General features: G+C 38.5%; 1 protein-coding gene across 10 annotated transcripts in view; it reads right to left on the bottom strand.

Annotated features, from left to right (window-relative positions):
* arvcf (armadillo repeat gene deleted in velocardiofacial syndrome) overlaps window positions 1-18,773 on the bottom strand; it is a 356,942-nt gene that overhangs the window by 36,582 nt on the left and 301,587 nt on the right. For 8 of the 10 annotated variants that reach the window (XM_015383025.1, XM_015383016.1, XM_015383020.1 and 5 more), the window contains 2 exons: window positions 18,175-18,192; window positions 16,082-16,153 (listed from right to left, as the gene is read on the bottom strand). In XM_015383025.1, the coding sequence (XP_015238511.1) occupies window positions 16,082-16,153; window positions 18,175-18,192 (90 nt within the window). The remainder of the gene's footprint in view (window positions 1-16,081; window positions 16,154-18,174; window positions 18,193-18,773) is intronic. The other 2 variants (XM_015383017.1, XM_015383019.1) reach the window with 1 other exon arrangement.

Below are 18,773 nucleotides of genomic sequence, written 5' to 3'. Positions count from 1 at the left end.
AAGATACAGGGAGGTGGAAACAGGGAGACAGAGGTTGAGATAGATACAGAAAATTAGAATCAATAAGGAAGAAGGAAAAAAGAATAACAACAAGCGACTAGAAAGAGGGGGAGAGGGATCATTTGGTGGCATTAAGAGGAGATGAGGAAAAAAAAATCTTAGGAATAATGAAAGGAAAGTTGGATAGAGAGCAAGTAAAAATTTAGAGGTTGAGTTATGAGTCTTGCATGGCTGATGGGCCAGCTGTGTGCTAAATATGCCTGACTCTAAATGCCGCCCCCCACTCCACTCAGCTAACTTTGTGAGGGTTTCCATCACTTCTTTTTTCCTATCAGGCTGATTAAAAAAAAAAAAAAACCCACTCAGGAGGTGGTATCAGTGGAAGTGAGTGGGGCTGATGCGACATGTGAACAGCAGGGGTGTGAAAAAAATCGATTTGGTGATTTTTGGATGCCCAATATAATATCGATTTTTAAATTCCTAGTATCAACTTATATAAAAATAGATATATAATTTTACCTAAAACAAAAGCGAAAATGTGCTAACCCACAAACACCAAACGTAATGTAGACATTAGTTTTTAGGCTAAACCTTGTCGGTCAGTTTTCAACAATCTGAAAGTTCTCTTCACTTTTAAAAAAAAATTGTTGTTTGGACGTAAATCATGTAATCTTTGCAACCAATTTTCGCTCGGTGACTACCTCTGCATCACCGCTCTGGTAGATAGCGCTGTGGAGCCCTTTTGCTGTGCAGCACAGCACCACATATGTAGGCAGTCGCAGTGGAAGACATGGACTGACTCAAACCCCACAAAACATGGATACCAAAATGAATAAAATGACCAATATCTCCTGACGAACATTTACATACTTGCTTTTTTAGCCATACATTTAATTTTTAAAGCTGGGAAAATACCACAATATATAGTTATATTGCAATACCCTGATAATACCGTGGCCCAAGTGTCGCGATATGTATCGTATCACAACACCCATTTAAATACTCACCCCTAGTGACTCACTAGGGGTGAGTTCACCAATTGGCCATAGGGCGCTGAGACAAAGAAAAGTTTTTTGATGAGGGCATGCAGAGTAATTAGGTACCTGGTTGTGTGTCTCTGTGTTGTCCTGCGATTGACTGGGGACCTGTTGAGCGTCTACCACGCTTCCAACATACAATCCTCTGAAGAGGATTCTTGAAATGGAACATTAATCTGATGCAAAGATCCTATAAAAATGAACAGGGTGTTTAATGGCTCTAATGTAAGGTAAAAACAACAGATTCTGCTCAATTTGGATAGCTTGAATGCAGGATGCAGGTGACCACCTCATCCTCTGGGATCAAAGTAGCATTTTGTCCCCCAAATGTAGATCTAACAATTCTTTGTTAGACCTACAGTATTTAATCTCAGTGTTCCCCACCAATAGTTAGAACTAAAGAAGCCTCTTAGATGAGAGGCAAAACATCTTTGAAAAACTTCAAATCCAGTTGCCTAGACTAAACTTTTTCATGCTTGACCATGACCTGGAGGACTGAGACTCCAGATTTGTATGCAGTACGCCGGATATGAAATAAACTTCACTACGGACTAAAGTCGGTTTTGTGTTTTGAGGTCTTTATCATTGTGCTGAAGTCAGAACTTCATCATAAAGCCGTAGATCTGGAGTCTCCAACCATCGGTTCCACTGGATGTGGAAGCATGATGTAAGGTCCGTCTGTGCTGCAGCCTCTTACCTGATTGCAGCAACTCTAGTCGATCAGAGCGGTTCCGCTCAATGTGCTTTTCTGAAGGATCCTCTGCAACAGGCATCTGCCATACCAATTCCATGCCAATCTGGAGCAGATCCCATTGTTCAGGCAGGAGGTCAGTTCATCATAAGCAAAGTGGATCGGGTCAAGTTTACAAGTAAAAGGATACATGGGCTGACTGTGGATGGAATCACCGTAATTAAAGATTCTATTCACACAGTTAATCCACACCCATAATAGTGAATATGACTGAACTTCATGATTAACATACTGGAGAAATTTACCTCTGCATTTGACCCATCCCTGTAGGGGGCAGTGGGCTGCCATTGTGTGGCACCCGGGGAGCAATGTAGGGTTTTGCACAGGAACCCAGAGTGCAGGCTGTGGGGAACGAACCACGTACTTGCAACCTTCTCAGAGCACAAGCGCACTGCTCTAACCATTAGGTCAACACTCCCCTGGCAAATATAAATAAATATGAGCAGTGAATTAAAAAAAACAACAACTAAAAACTAAATATTTGAACCAACTTACTCACTACAGATCCAAAGGCTGACAAAGATACCACCAGCATGCAAGATGTACTGGATAAAGAAAAAAAACTATTGGTTTCTTTATGTATTTAAAGCCTAAAAATACACTACCATGGCATGATGATGCAATCCTGACATGTTCAAAGACCAAGAGTCACTCAACATCTAGTGGAACCTCTGAGTTAAGACCGAAACCTGCGTCTCCCCCCACTTTTTCAGACACACAAACCCTCCTCCTTTAACACAAACCTCAGCTGACAATCAAATAAACCACCAGCCCAGTTCGTAGACTGTTTCAACACAGCTGCACTTAATGTAAATCCTGCATGCTACATGTCTATGTACATCTGTTTTCTTCCAAGTGTGTTTAGAGCTTCTAGAAGAGTTTGTAATTTTTCTTTTGTCGAGGAGGTCGGCTGTAAGAATGCTGACTTTTCATGTGTGTCCGTGAATTATTTGCACACTAAGCCGCCGTCTTTCCAAAAATGTCACTAAGTTTACCCATAGAGAGGAGGCAAAGACAGCTGAGTCGTTACTGTATTTCAGGCTGGTCTTTAATCTAGATATTTATCGCACTGGATCATTTTATACTAAAAATTATAAAAATAAGTTTTAATTATTGATTTTTCTAATGTATTAATGTTAAATTAATTGAGACCAGGAGCTCAGTGCAAACAGAACTGGCCAAATAACTGTGAATAAAAACATATGCTTAGGAGTCTGAATAAGTAAATGTGAGTCAATCAACGTATATAAATTCAAACTTTCTTTAAAGGCTCCAAGTTTACAAAAACAAAATGTACACGTATGAATCTGCAACTTCTCATAGAGACGAGGCAGAGACACCTAAGTCTTTACTGTATTTCAGGCTGTTGGAAAATGTGGATATTTATCACACTGGATCAAAAATAAACATTGATTGCAATAGATTCATACTTGTATAAATCTACATTTGTGACGTTGTGATTCCTGCTCATATATTTTTTTGATTTTCACTTTGACATTTGGGAGTGGTGCTTGTAAATTTGTGAAGCTCCAATGGTCCACTGCAGAGGGGGGGTAGGTCTATATAAAATGTGGCAGACATGCAAGATGGTCAGAAAGTCACTGGCATCTGGGTGATCGATATAAATAAGCTCTAAATAAAATCACACAAGTTAAACATTAATTCCTACACTCAGCAGAAACCTGGAGAAGCTTTTATTTCAAACAAACATAGTTCTGCCAACTATAGATTCAAGGGGAAACAAACACCTACACTAACTATCATATTTCTTCCAGTTATTATTAACTTTGCTTTGTTTCTAACATACAATCCAAATAAAACATGGAAGAGTTTTTCTATATAACACAAGTGTAAAACAACTTTTGTATAGAATAAAAAAAGTAAACCATGCTTTTAGAAATGTAGGAAAGCATTGGGCATCTCTTATTTCCTTCGTCTTCACGTACACATGGGGATGATGCTCAATTTTCCCTGCATCTCTAAACTCCTGGACAAACAACACCACCTCTATTAGCTACATAATACCACTGTTGTGGTTGATGACACTGAGCTTTGTTTGTGTGTGTGGGAAGGAAAGGCAGCGCCTCGGAAAGTATTTACGTCCGTAAACGAGCTCAATGGCTGTTTGCAGACAGCCACAATATCTCAGATGAATCTGGATTTGTCTGCACTGATAACAGTCCAATAAAAGAGACGGAGGATAAAATGGGTTTGGCCCGCTGACTCAAATGAACCCATCATTGAATCAAATCTGTATTTAAAAAAAAAAATAAAACATTTGCAGTCGCAGCCTGGTAAAATATGCAGGCTTTAAAACTTGGAAAGTAAGTGAATTTTCAGATCTAAATAGATATAAATGAAAATACACAGTTCTTCAAAAACAGAAGAAGACAAACATTGTTAGTCTTTTGTTCTCCCAGTGCAAATTTGTACACATATAGAGCATCATCTTCCTCCTCCGCCGCCATGAATCAGGAGACTGATGGAGCTGTAACGCTTTAAAATGCTCTGCTTTAGTGCAGAGCCTCTGTACTTTTTTTGTATTTGGTGGCTTAATTCAGATTAGTTATACTTAATGTCCTTATCTTTAGCATTTTGAAACAAAAGATAAATTCCTGGTTTCAGCAAACAGTCATTAAAACACATTTTGAGTTTGAATAAGCCCAGTTTAAGAATTTAGTGATGAAATAAATAGGACTACTATTCCTGCGATGCCATTTTTACTATTGTTGAGTAGGAACAGTTTGCATGTTGTTTGCAGGCAGAAGTGTCAAAAGTATTCATGTTGTTTAAGTAAAAGGACTGATGTATAAAAACAGACTCTGGTAAAAGTAAAGGTACCGACTGAACTCATTTACTGAAATAAAAGTTAAAAAGTGCAGGTTTAACATTGCTTAAGAACAATAGTAATTGTTGTTTTTTTCTTTGAATGATACAAAATAACTATTAAAAACTTTATTCTTAAAAAAACAACAGTTTTATGCAAGGAAAATAGGTTCACTATTTTTTATATGTCTCTGGTGTGGCATCAGCCATCTTCTATGGAGCTATCTGTTGGAGCAGTGACTTATCTGTAGCTGAGAGACAGCGGCTGGATAAGCTGATCAGGAAGGAAGCTCTGTGATTGGATGCCCTCTGACCTCAGTGCAGGAGGTGGGAAACAAAAGGAAAATCAAACAAAATCTGCTCAATAATATCTCCCACCCCATGCATGAAGCTGTTGCTGAACTGGAGAGCTCTTAAAGTGACAGACTGCTGCATCCTAAATGCACCAGGGAGCGTTATCATAGATCCCTCCTCCCAACAGCTGTAAGACTCTATAACCCCCCACTGTTCCAAACAACCTCAATAAGTTGTTACACTCATGCTGATTTTGCACACCTGTTGCTGTCATTTTGCCCATCTCTGATGCTGCTGCTATTTTTAAATATCCATTACTGTAAAAATGTTCATAGCTGTATATTGGTTATTTATTCTCCAGCTGCACAGTTTTATATTGTTAAAACACTTTACAATACAGTATTTTACTGTTTATCTTTGAACTCTTCACTATTATGTTATTCTTAAACATTTTTCTAAGGTCCACATGTGCTGCTGTAAACTCCAGAATTTCCCCATTGTGGGACAATAAAGGGATTTTCTATTCTAGTCTATTCTATATTTAATTTTTCATAGTTTGTCGACGCACTGAAGGGAAGAGAAAAGATGGCATGCAGATCCATGAAGCAGACGGAAGCACTTTTGTAAACAACAGTAAAAATGAGGTTTCATTGGAATAAAATAAAAGAAATAAAACCCAGGAGAGAAATGTCTATATGCTAGTGGTTAGTGCAAGGAAACACCAAGGTAAAATCGCAATATTGGTTAAAAAAACATAGCAATTTTAATAATTTGTTAAATCATTTAGCCTTAATATAAATATCTCATTTATGATTCTTTATGATCAATAACCTCCTGTACCATTGGTTCCATTCAGTCATGACATCCAGTATAAAAATACCACACAACACATTAAAGATTTGGCAAACAAAGGTGTAAAGCCAGGATAACTGTGATGACAGTCCACACAGTTACAGTAAGCAGTGGAGGGTGCCAGACAGTCTGCATCCATCTCTACAAATATAGATCCTATGTGTCCGTAGAGCCAGGGTGAGAATCATAGCGTGATTGTGTGTCAGCATGTGCCAGTGTAAGCTTATATGCCCATGCAGATGCCTTTTGTCACACTGCTTTGGACCTCTGTGCATCTGGGTCAGGGGATCATGAGGTTTCCATCTTCCTGAGCAGTACCACCTTATTGCAAAATGTGACAGAAACCAACGAAAGAGGAGGTAGAGGACCGAATCAGACTGAAACAACATGGTAAAGCATTCATCTAGGGAAAAAAAGGTAACTTTGCAGGTCAACAGGTTGGCAGCAAGAATGAAGTTAGCAAAGCTGAATGTTGGACTCAGCGTTCACTATGTGGGTGTTAGATTCCACAGGAAGGAAAAGTTTGGTGTGACCTGCTCCACTTCGATTTCAGAATCTAAAGTTCTGCTTTTTCTTCAGGAAAAAAACTGAAGCTTGCTGAAGATCCTCAACTCTGACTGTCACCTGAACGATGTTTAACTTTAGTTGGTTTCCATTACAAATGCAGCCAAAACTATATCAATATTCAGCCAATTTTAAAAATGCACATTTTTGCAATTGTGGTATCTCCATTAAATAAGAAGTACAATTTAAATTGCACCTGAATACGTTTGTTCAAAAGATACCTCTTCAAAACATTATAGCAGTGGGGGATGTAAGCACATGAGGTACATCCATATTTCAGCAAGACCTCTAGTGTTCATTGCACTCATTGTCGCAAAGTGAATAAAAAAATACTCAGTCTCCTCATCAATCAAAAAATACATCTTCCTCCAATTACTTTATCTTAATCTTCATCTTTTCACAAGGCAGTAGTTCCAGTTGCCTTTCCATTGCAGTTTTGCAAAATATAGGAATTTTGATACGACCGAAAAACCATCCATGGAAGCAAACATCTTTTTACTGGAAAACATGAGTTTATTAAAAACTGTGGTGTTTCCTCACAACTTTATTTTCCTAATTAACATTAGATGTTTTATGGAAATATAGCTACTATCAAATGATTATTTCACCAATCAAACTTCTGGATAACAATCCAACCTAATAAATAGAGGGATGGGCAATCCAGGTTCAGAAAGTAAAAAACCTAAACCTAGGCTGTGTGTGAATGTCCTCCCTAATCAATATATAGGGGACTATATAGTGGTTATGACATTTGTAATGAGTGTCCAAACGCCTAGTACAACAAAATGTAGCGGACTCGTAATTTCTGACAATGCACCTTGAAAAGTAGTGATCATCTATGGTCACTTGACGGGCAGATATATCCCAGGTTGCTTTGTGAGAGCTCTTCTTGCAAAGTAGTGATCATCCGTGCGAACGGTCAGTTAACTGAGTTCACTATAAAGTCCACTATATGGTTCCCACTCTATATAGTGATTGAGAGATTAGTGCTAACGTTTTTTATTTCAAGCTCCCAGGAATTGTTAAAAACACTGCATGGTTGGAAATGGCTGTTGCCCTGTGACTTTTAGATGGGTCTCTGCTTCAACACACCTGACTCCAATATGAGCTCATTAACTTAGCTCAACAGAGCTTGACTGCATGTCGGTGAAGTGGTTTAGCTGTTTGATTCATGTCTGTATTGCAGACATATCTAAAAGTTGCAGGACACCGGCCGCCTGAGGATATGAGTTTCAGGCCACTGGTTTAAAAATTCCCTGATTAAAAATAAAGCTTCCATCACTAGCAACACAGTACAGCGAGCCACTATGCTGACATTTAATGAGAGCAACAGCTGCAGAAACGGGGTTTTTAAACACTTTTACCTTTTTATTTGTACAAATAAGTGAGAAACGTGTTGTAAACCCAGTGTCTTTCAGACTCTGTCATCAATACAGACTCCTCCTTGCAGGAAGGCTGAACACATGTGCTCCTGCCCAGTCAGCAGACAGAGAGCAACCTTTGGAAGCAGAGGTTGAGTATCATGTTTCACGGGTATTCCCAAATCGTCTGCAAAGCCAAACCGGTCAATGGTCAGAGGGCTTTTCATAGGGTAGAAAAAAATGACATAATAAAATGCAGCATCATTGTTGCAGCTGAAGGTGGATCAATGTCTCACTCAGGGAGGACTTTTCCTGTCAGTATATTTGAGAGAAAGCAGAAGTTTTGAGCGCTACAGTAATTCAGATAAGTCCACCAGGCAGACAGAACGCAGGTGGGGGAGAGTGGCTACGGCTGGCAACAAGTAGGACAACAGCACACTGTAGAGAAGCCCGCTGGGGAGCAAAGCTAGCGGAGGCTACGGCTGGTCAGAGCTAGCCTCAAGAGGCCAACTATGGGAGATGGAAAGAGAATAGCAGAGGATCAGCTCAGCCTGCCGGGCAGACAGAGCGGCGGAGGGGAGAGAGTGTCAGCTGGTCAGTGTCTGCACTGGAGGCAGGATGACAAAACAGTCCTTTCTTAAGCTAAATTAAACAGCTTTTGTAACGGCATCTAAAAACCCCAAAAGAGCAATCCCCACTTCATCCCTTTGCAGCAATATCATGTCTCAAAGGAAATGACCTTTCACAATGTATTTAAAACTTTAAAACAAATGCAGCACTAACAAAATACTTTTTGCTGTACAAACCAGCCGAATTGATCAACAACATTTTTTTAATTTTTTTTGAAGAAGAAGAAGGTGGGAGGGCTGGTTGACTTTTGATGACCTCTAGAAGTATCTTTAAATTAATTGCTGCACAAAGGTTTGACTTTACTGTTTTTTTCTTTCCATTTCAAGAAGGCAGAGGTGCCAACTTCCCTCAGGTCTCACCCTGTTTTTCAAGGAGTTTGACAACCAATTAAATTTAGTGGGAATAGCATAATGTTCACCCACAGAGATTCCCATGTTTCCTTAATATAAAATGATCAAACAGAGCAAAGCTGCAGGAGAAGTAAAACCCAATGAGGGTTAAGCTGACATGGATTCTTTAAAAAAAAGTTTAGAATTCCTTACATGTTTTTTTATGTAAAAGGACCTGTGTGATGCATCCTCTAAAAAACGAATTTTCGTTGCTTTGTACTTGTGACAGTGTAATGAAAATAAAGTTGATTCTAAAAGCTCTAGCAGTTAAAAGAGTTCCAGATAAAATTTGCTCTAAAAAGAAAAATACACAACTCACTCTATCATGGATCCTCTGCAATACTTTAGACTGGACAAAGGAACAGACCAATGTCTAGTTCAGGCTGCAGGATAACTCAAGCACACAGTCCCCATTGAATTTCAAAGCCCCTTCAGAAAATAGCAGTGTCGATATTTATGTTTGTGAAGGTTGTATATAAAGTGCTGTTCTTTACTCTTGGAGGTTAATGGTTGTTATGGAGATTATGGAGACCCAAAAATGACCCACTCTTGTGTCATTTCTATTTCTCCCCTGGTAAACAGGATGTTATAGTGCCCTCAGAAATTCCTTGACACTTGGAAACTAATGGAAAAAGGGTAAGCATCAGTTTTTCCTCCAGTGAGTATATCTACTAAGATTAATAGCTGGAGGCTCTATTTTTCCCCAGTGCCAGCAGGGGTGCGTCCTGGCTGTAACTAAGAACAACTCCATTTATATAGACTCTTTTTAAACAGCAAACCTTTACAAACATGTTCCACTTTCTTATACCTTTTCCTTCTTTTGTTAAATCCAGTCAACTGTGAATTTTCACTTTTCTTTAGAAACCGACGCTGGAATTCAGATGTAGGAGAAACTGTCAAAGTAAAATTACTCACGGTACAATAGATGCCACCTGCGATTAGGTAATCATAACTTTCCCGAAACAACCTGAGAAAATGACCTGTCAGTATGTACGTCTACGAGGACTCCAGCTTTCCTCCTGTGTTAACGTCAAAGGATTCTTATTTTACTTTCACACAGAAGTAAGCACTTGTTTCCAATTCAGTGTGTTTGCTTCGGTTCATTGAGGACCTCCCCCCCCAAACCCCCACCATCCCACACATACACACCCCTGCACACACCGACAAGATGCCAGTGACTTTATATCGTCGTCTGCACCCAGCCATGACAGCACGGTGGTAATATACATGTGTGAAAGAGGCCAGATGAGTGTGGAAAGGTAGAGATGGGTTCTGTGAAGGCAGATGAAGGCTAATTAATCAGAGACATACAGTAGGTAGCGTTCCTTCACTGCAACAGACTAATTTGGTATTCTCTTCACCTCTCTTCAGGCTGGAAGACAACTCAGAGGAATGAAAAATAATCTGTTTAACAGATTTATTTTTCTCCCTGCAAATAAAGGTCCAGTTCTCACACAAACCTTCACCTTCCTCCATTCGCTCTACGTTTTGGGGAAAAAAAATAAAATTATGTGGTTTTAGTGGAGTGCTAGCACAGTATTTTATAATTTCAGTTACTGCCACAGAAACGGCTCTTTTAACAGCTAATTACTTTGGTTACACTGTTATTCTCATTTTCCCAGACTCTGGTCGAGGCAATGAAAATATCCATCCACTCTCCTCAGACCTCTTTAATTCTTCACTTTATCCGCCTGCAGTCTGTCTCTGCGGAGCAGAAAGTGAGGAAAATTGAAAAAATATTTTTTAATGGTTATTTGAAATGAAAAAGTAAAAACACTGTTTTGTAAGATTTGTTGAATACTTGAGGTGTTAATATCATTGTGTTATTTAACAACTATTTTAACAAGAGCCTTTTTGCAGTCAAGCTGTTCTAAAAGTACTATTAAAGTACTTTTTTTAAATATAAAGACTAAATGTTAACAAGTTTTAGTTCATTCACTTATGGATTAATTAAATATCCTGAGGGAATTACTGGCCATTATTGATTACCTTTGTTCTGCAATTGGCCTTTCCAGACTTTATAAATGACTTAAAGTTTCAATCTTCCATACAGGGCTGTTACACATTATTCAAGTTTTTCAGACTTAAAATGTTTTGTGTTTTAATTCAATTTTTGAGGACTTTTCAAACCATAAACTCAAAAGCTCACTTACAGTTGTAATGGATCCACCATTGGTAGACTTTGAGAATTATTTATTTTGAATGTAAATACAATATAGTATAAATACTGTAGCTGTTCAGTTTGAGTAAATTTAAAGAAAACGTTCCACTGATGTTGCCATGTTGTCGATTGGGCAAATGTTTCATGCTAGGTCCTGTAGCACTAGTTCCGTAATGAGTAATGTTAAAATTTTTTATATTCAACTATGTAGGATTTAAATTGATGACATATAAAAATCACCAGGGATAAGGAAGATGAGGAGGACCAAATGGAGGAAGAGGGGAGAGCTGGAAGAAGAAGCTGGTGTTTATGCTGCTAGGTAGTGTTCAATGCTAACCCAGATGGAAAGTGATGCTACAAACACTGCAGCTTCTACCTGAGGTTGTTTACAATTAGCGTTGGGATCAAAACATTTTCTTTGATATAATACAATGATGGCTGTTTCTCAATATGTGTACTTGTGCATTCTCATGTGCTCGTAAAACATCATCAGCCTCAGCCCTAGTACCGTTCCAATTCACAAGAACAAGAAGACAGAGAACGGACAAAGTCCCCAGATGTTGTTCTCGCCCCTCCCTATTTACAGAGTATGCATCAGAGCAGATCTGTCTGTTCTTGAGATCGAGAGGTATCCCAGAATGCACTGCGGTTGCAGCAGCTTTCAGTGGTGCGATCTCAGAGTATTAAGTTAAAAGTTCTCTTTTCTGTTGCCATTCTGTCCATCCATATTCCATCACAATTATCCCAAGTGGGGTTGCGAGGAGTGCTGGTGCCTATCTCCAGCTGTCTATGGGCAAGAGGCAGGGTACACCCTGAATAGGTCGCCAGTCCATCGCAGGGCAACACAGAGACAAACAATCATTCACACTCGCACCTAAGGAGAATTTAGAGAAACCAATTAACCGAACAGTCATGTTTTTGGACTGTGGGAGGAAGGCGGAGTACCCGGAGAGAACCCACGCCTGCTCGCCTGCTCGGAGAGAATATGCAAACTCCATGCAAAAAGACCCCGGGCCAGTAATCGTACCTGGTACCTTCTTGCTGCAACTGAGCAGCTGCTCTGCTATAAAAGTATGTTTTTAGCCATACATAGCGTCACTATATGGCCTATTTACCAATTTAATACCCAATCTAAAACAAAATTCAGAGGTTGAGAGGACAGCGGCAACCAGCGGACCCTGGAGGCTAACCATAGCCAGGGCTGCAGCAGCCCTCTCTCTGCATAGCCGTGTGTGAAGTACTGGTGGTTCTGTTGGTGATTTTTTTGTTTTATTTAGCAAAATATTAGTTTAATTTGTGTTTATTTGACTGTGTTAATTATATACTAAATGAAAAAAGTAAGAATTTATTATAGAGACTATTAGTAACAAGAGGTAAAATGCAGCTCCAGACGAGTCGAGCATGTGGTGACGTCACAAGTACGCTTCTGTCCAACTGACCCATATTTATGCTTCGTGCTCTCGTTCTCCCCAAGCCAATACTTTGGTGTTCTTCTCAAGAACATACTTGACAAGGACACAAGTCCATACTCCTATGTAACAAACAACTGAAAGTTGCTTCACTGTCCCTTTAGACAGTCGTTTCATTTTACATTAGCTTCTGCCAATAGTGTTAGCTCATGCTAACATGCTAAACAATAGTCCACAAGTTGATCACATTTGTTTGGTTCAGCAGATATCTCATGTATAGATATTTTGAGCCAGGGATGCAGAGTAGCATTGTCTAAATTTACAACGGCAAAACAATAAAAAAAGAAACAACCCTGATAATGTGCCTTCCTGTGTTTAAAATGTAAGTCCAGAAAATGAGAATCCAGTAGGCCCTAATCTTGTCATCTTAGACTTAGACAACTTTATTGTCATTTTGTTTACACAGAGTGTATACAAAATGAAATTTTGTATAGAAAAGCTTTTAGACTCTAAATGAACATTTCCATTCCATAAGATGCAGCAGTGATCAAATGTAAGCAGTCTGGGAGAATCTACCCGGCATGCCGGCAACCTCCATGGGTGAAAAATATAACAAAACATTACAATAAATGACAACATATTTAGACAAACATTTTCAAGGTGTTGTGGATCCCTTTAATTGTCCTTCCACAGGATGGACGGATGAAGGAATGGGTGGAAGATGTAGATCAGGGCTGCCCAACCAGTCGATCGTGGGCTGAGTTTCAGTCGATCGCGAACGTTTTACAATGTAGACCTATTTATGTCTATGACAAAAAAAATATATTAAAAAACACTAATCGACACATTGATCACAAGAGGCCAAAGTTTATTTTCATAATAATAAAATCAAAAATAAAAAGTATGCAGGGAACCTTTCTTTATGCGTGCTGATTGATTGATAGGATTGGTAGAAAAAACAATTACAAATTTTCTGTACTTATACTATAGTTTTCCTTATTCATCCATCCCTCTAAAATACCTATACCTCACCAGAATGAGCGGGAACAATGTTCTTGATTTAGATAACATGTCAGGAAAGGAGAATGATTAGAAAAGACATCTATGTTAGAAAAGCAGGATGTTTTGATTATCAGTGGTGGTGTCTGTATCTTATGTTGGTCCTTCCCTTAGCAAACACACACCTACACATACACCTCCACAAACATCCAGATTAATCACTGCCCACTACCACATCCTGTGTGCTCCATGCACTGACCTCCATCTATCTGACAACAGATCAGGACTGGGATACACATGTAATCTCCCATATCTCCTTCAGCCATCGCCACAAAATAAGAGCTGCTCTCCTATGAAGTGTCCACAGCTGAAGCAGTGATGGCAGAGAAATGAAGAATATACTGTAGGTCCCATGAACCGAACAGAGGCAGGAAAAATGTCAAACAAAACAAACAAGGCTCTGTAGGAAGGTTTCTGCAGTGGTGCAGCGCTGTGCACCTTTGAATAAGCAGCTGAGGGGGGAAAAAAGTGAAAAATATGCTCTAAAGGTTAATGTGGATTTTGCTCTGGTTATTAAGCCCATGTACTATAGTTGTCGTTATGCATGTTAAGCTAATAAACATCTAACTAAACAGATTTGTTTCTGTATGCAGGCAAGAAACTGTATGGCTGCTGTCTAATATAAAAGCTGCGTATGACATTTGGGCCTGAAAAGATAACTGCCTTCCCCGTTATCCAAACTCAGGCGGGTGCTGTTTCCATTTTGTCTGACATAAATGTAATGACACTCAACGAGAGCATGTCAGCTTGGCCAATACCCACAAAAACTGAGCCAGTAGACCAAATCGTATTTATTATCCTTAGCGCCCATCTGCTATCCCCCTATATAAGGAGTGATTATAGGGAGAAAATGTGCTTAAATTTTAAAAGCATGACAATTAGAAGTGATGTTGTTTAAAGGAGACCTCTTTGCTGTTTTAATGCAGGTCATTATGAATAAAAAAGATGTGGTTTTGACTTTGGGCTGACGTTAATGCTCCTGATGTTTGAATATCACCAAAGTGTTTCTGAGGAGGAGTTAAACTTCTTGATCTGTCATTTTTCAAATAAAATGAAAAAAAAACAAAACAATTAAATATATTTTTAACAGGAATACTGTTTTTTTTGTGTGATCTTAAATATTTTGAGATATAAACTCCCTTGCTGAAAAAAATAAAAAATAATTTAGCATCTCAAAAGCAAGGGTATGAATTAATTGGGGCGTTTCTGTATCTCCTCACAAAACTTTCAGAGCAGCTTCCATAGCTTCGCCTCACGTCACTTACAAATAACAGAAAAGCTCACATTTTCCTGCACTGCTGAATGTGCAACAGGCCCAAGCTTTAAAAGTCAGCTGCAGATAATGCTAAATCTGAACAGCATTAAGATAAAATGAACAGAAATCTTAACTTCCCTAGCATGATGGACAGCATTTCTGGAAACCCATAGAGTTGAGAACATTCTCCCATCATTGATGCAGCTCACAATGGAAAACAACACAGTTTTGTTTAGTTTAGTTGAAGTTGATTTTAGTCTTCTAAGAAGCCATCTATTTAGAATACAGGCAAAGTAAGTTGTAGCAACAAAATGTTAAAAACAAACCTAATGATGTTGGCTGATCAATCCAGCCTTTAAAACGGACGATTTCAGGGGTTGCTGCTGATTCCGCAGCTTTGTCATCCTGTACTTCTGAGGCTCTTGGTCACTTTACAACAGGCTTGTTTTTGAGTCATACAGTACAAATCAGCTACGTACAAAAAATCAAGAGGTTATCGAACAGACAAACAATGACAAGTTTACGGTGGTCAGCATATGAGTGAACTTTAAAACCTCAAAAAAAACAAAAACAAAAAAACAATCGAGGACTTTGTTTATCAAATCTTTCTGGGCCTTGAACATTTTTTATTGCAGTATTTCAAGGATCCATGTTAACCCTTGACATTTCCTCAAATGAGTGAAGAAACATGTCGGATTTAGCAATCATTACAACTTAAAATATGAATATAATATTATATAGGATATTTATAACGTTTAGAGCGACTGTTACTTCTGTTTTCTTCTTTATATCGTGTTTTAGAGTAGAATTTCTTATCATTTATGAGCTTTTTTTTCTTTTTTCATATCCATTATCTTGTTTCTAGTTCTGAGTGATTTATTTTGGTTATGTTTAATGAAACCTCTGTTGCTCTACCAGTGATTTCACTATCCATGAAGAATATTGCTCCTAATGTCTTTCTTCATCCTCATTAAACAAGTTGCTGACAAAGTAGAGAAACTGGTCTCTTCCAGGAAAGGAAATCTATTAACAAATTATAAATACCTTAATATTGAAGGCAGAAGTGAGTAGTCATACAGGGTTGATTTTTTTATTGTTTTTAGAATCCCACTTGCTTTTGTCTGACAACCGGCCCAGACGCCTGAAAAATTCTGGCTGTGGCTCGGAAACCAGTTGGCCCATAACTCTGCAGGAAAGGCTGAACATGTCAGCCTCATGTGTAAAAAGGTGTTAAAAAATATGAGTAAAAGGTTTGGAAGACTGAATCTGTCGCAGCTAAAAAGCTGCTTAGTTATGTGTGGGTTATCACCAACATATGATCATCAGCCATCCCACTGGGGACACAATACCACAGAGATGACTGAAAAAAATAACAAATAAAAACCTTTCCTCATCCAAAGTTTCCTACACCATTGATCACCTGACCTTCCTCCAGACACTTTATCTGCTCCTTCCTCATCAAATCTCTTCCTCTTTCCTGGGAAAGGACCTACCTTTGGAAGGCTCTGTACGTTTAGGCAGATCCAATGTGTCGTAGTTTTTGTCATTTTCCCCATTCTTCCTGCCTGCATGAATAAATAAGGAGAGAAGAGGATGTTAGCAGCCTAACCGTGGATTTCTAAATACGCTAACAGACACACGAGTTTTAGAGGCTGGTATCAGTATTATTGAACCATGTGGAGCTGACATGTATTTTGCTAGGATGAATGGACCTTTCAAACACATGAACACATAAACACATGAGAATGAATCGGTAAAGGTCCGAACTAACACCGGGCCAACACTGATGATGACTCACATCCACCTAAATGTTTACATTTATACATGAAGTAGGAAGAGAGGAATGAACTGGATTCTCATGGGGGACAATCCATGACTGTCGAGTTCTGGCTGTAAACATCCAAAATAAACCTAAAGTATGATAACAGTCAAGCTATATTATATTCTAATGCTTTTATGTTTTCCTTGTAAACATCGAGAGATCTATATATTTATATATATATAGATGTATATATATATATGCGCATGATATATATATATATATATATATATGCATACAGTATACACACATTTGCTTTGTTGCATGATGTTAACAATGAAAAGTGAAGGAGAACTTTGGGTTTTTAAATTTTTTTTGTACAAAATAGATAAATAAAACAGCACCTCTGTTTAAAATGAAAGTACAGATAAAAAAATAAAAACTATGCTTAGAGTTATTTTTCTTCTTGAAGACCAACCTCCTCCCTAACTTAGAGTGGCTGAAACTCAATTTAATACAATAAAACAAAAATATAAGTGTTATTTCACCTGATCAAATCTTTTAGAACAAGTGTTCTTTGTGGGTATAAATATGGGTATTTTTTTTTTTACTTGAAACCAACTATGAAAAAAAAACACATTGGCATTTGTGCTTTTTGTTAATTGAACCAAAATTGGAAAACAGATAAGAAACCATTATCTGATTTTTTTTTTTTACACAATATGAAAATGGAAACAGATTTTTTTTCTCCCCGTGAGACAAATGTCCTGACCCTGGAAACATCAACTAAAACATATTCTACCAGAAGCTTCATCTTAACCAAACCCAGTTCAAATCACTAACCGTAGCATTCTACAAGCTGGATGGATATGAATAGCTGAGAGTTTGCATCCAGTCATGACAACAGTTGCCATAGAGATCAGGTTGTAAAGGCTTACTTCCGATTTCTGCAAACTGGCCATCAGCATGATTATACCCAAATTACTTGAAAATTTGTGTGGATTTCTAATCCTCATTTAAGGTTTCCTTTGAGTAAATACAAAATGCATCTTAGTCACATGAAGTATGCAGGGCAGAGAGGACTCCTGACTTCTTGTCAAAAATATGATAATCGAAAATAGACCCTCAAACTCTCGTTACCTTTTTTTTTTAATTACTGCTAAATGAAAATAAATATGGTAACTCAAAAATCATGTAATGATTTAGATGTTTTCTGGTTCACTAAACAGAACAAAAATACTAATGTCCTTTTTTTTTTTCATTTTAGGCTTCAAACTGCCTTAATACACATGGAACATGATGCTCACATAAATCCCATTTTATCCCCTAGAATCAGGTGCAACAATACAAGAGATCAACTATAGTCCAGGCCAAGTGAGGTTTAACACTCACCACATACAGAAAAACAACTATTTTGGAAGAATAACAACTGGATATGCGTTTTTTAAATGGACACGTGGATCAGACCGGATGAGCTGAAGCTGGATACTTCTGGTGCTCTGCACCAAAGAACTAGGAGCTTAACTGAAGGGGAAACAGTTATAATTGGTGGTGAACAAAAGGCTCTACAAGTTGTACAACCTAAGAAATACAAAAATAAATAAAATAAAGTCTACCCTAAGAGGTGGGGATGTGAGCTCGAGCAGAGGGATGCACATGGAACGAACACTAAAATGTTCTGCAGACCTTTTCAGGGTTTTCAGGAGAAAGACTATTTCATACTGAACTCACAATGAAGCCGTGGGGGGCAGGAAGAGAAGGAAAGGAGGATGGATGGAGATAAGGTGGAGGAATGAGGAGCTGAAAGAATGAGGGTAGGGCACTCACCTTGATTAAACCATTCCTCTATAGTTATCCAAGGAAGCAGCAGCAATGCCAAAAAAACACAAAGCAGGGAGAAGAGAGAAACAGGCACGGTGATTAAAAAGATGTGTGTGTGAGTGTAGGAGGTGTGGTGCGACACAAAATAAGTCTTAATTTCCTGACGTTAAATAAGTGAAGGCTGTAATAAAGCAGGAAAGAAACAGTTCAGAAGTGTGAGGGGTGGGGTCGCAGCAGCAACAGTGAGAATGTTTCTTTATCAAGCAGAGTGGATGGAAAACAGGAAGGAAATCATTTCCCACCTTCAGACCGTGAGGAAGGACAGAACCTCAAGGGTGAAAATAAACAAAAGTGTCATCGAGTGTTAGATTTTAAATGACAGGAAGAGCAGCAATAGGAGTGAAGAAATAATCTGTTTAGCTAAAACAGCATGAACTGCTGGATGTGATCTTCACAGATCTGGGTTTTAATCTGGATGGGACACTGGGTCCAGATTTACCCCTGCAAAACTGATCAAAAATAAGACAAATGTTGTTCTTTAAGGGCCGGATCTATCAAAGGTTTGCGTGTATAAAAACGTGAGCTATTTCACTGCGCACGCTAAA

Source organism: Cyprinodon variegatus, unplaced genomic scaffold, assembly GCF_000732505.1.
Source record: "Cyprinodon variegatus isolate N-32 unplaced genomic scaffold, C_variegatus-1.0 Scaffold273, whole genome shotgun sequence".
Taxonomy (NCBI): domain Eukaryota; kingdom Metazoa; phylum Chordata; class Actinopteri; order Cyprinodontiformes; family Cyprinodontidae; genus Cyprinodon; species Cyprinodon variegatus.
The sequence above is the reverse complement of the archived record's forward strand: the minus strand, read 5'-3'. Positions and strand labels throughout refer to the sequence as shown.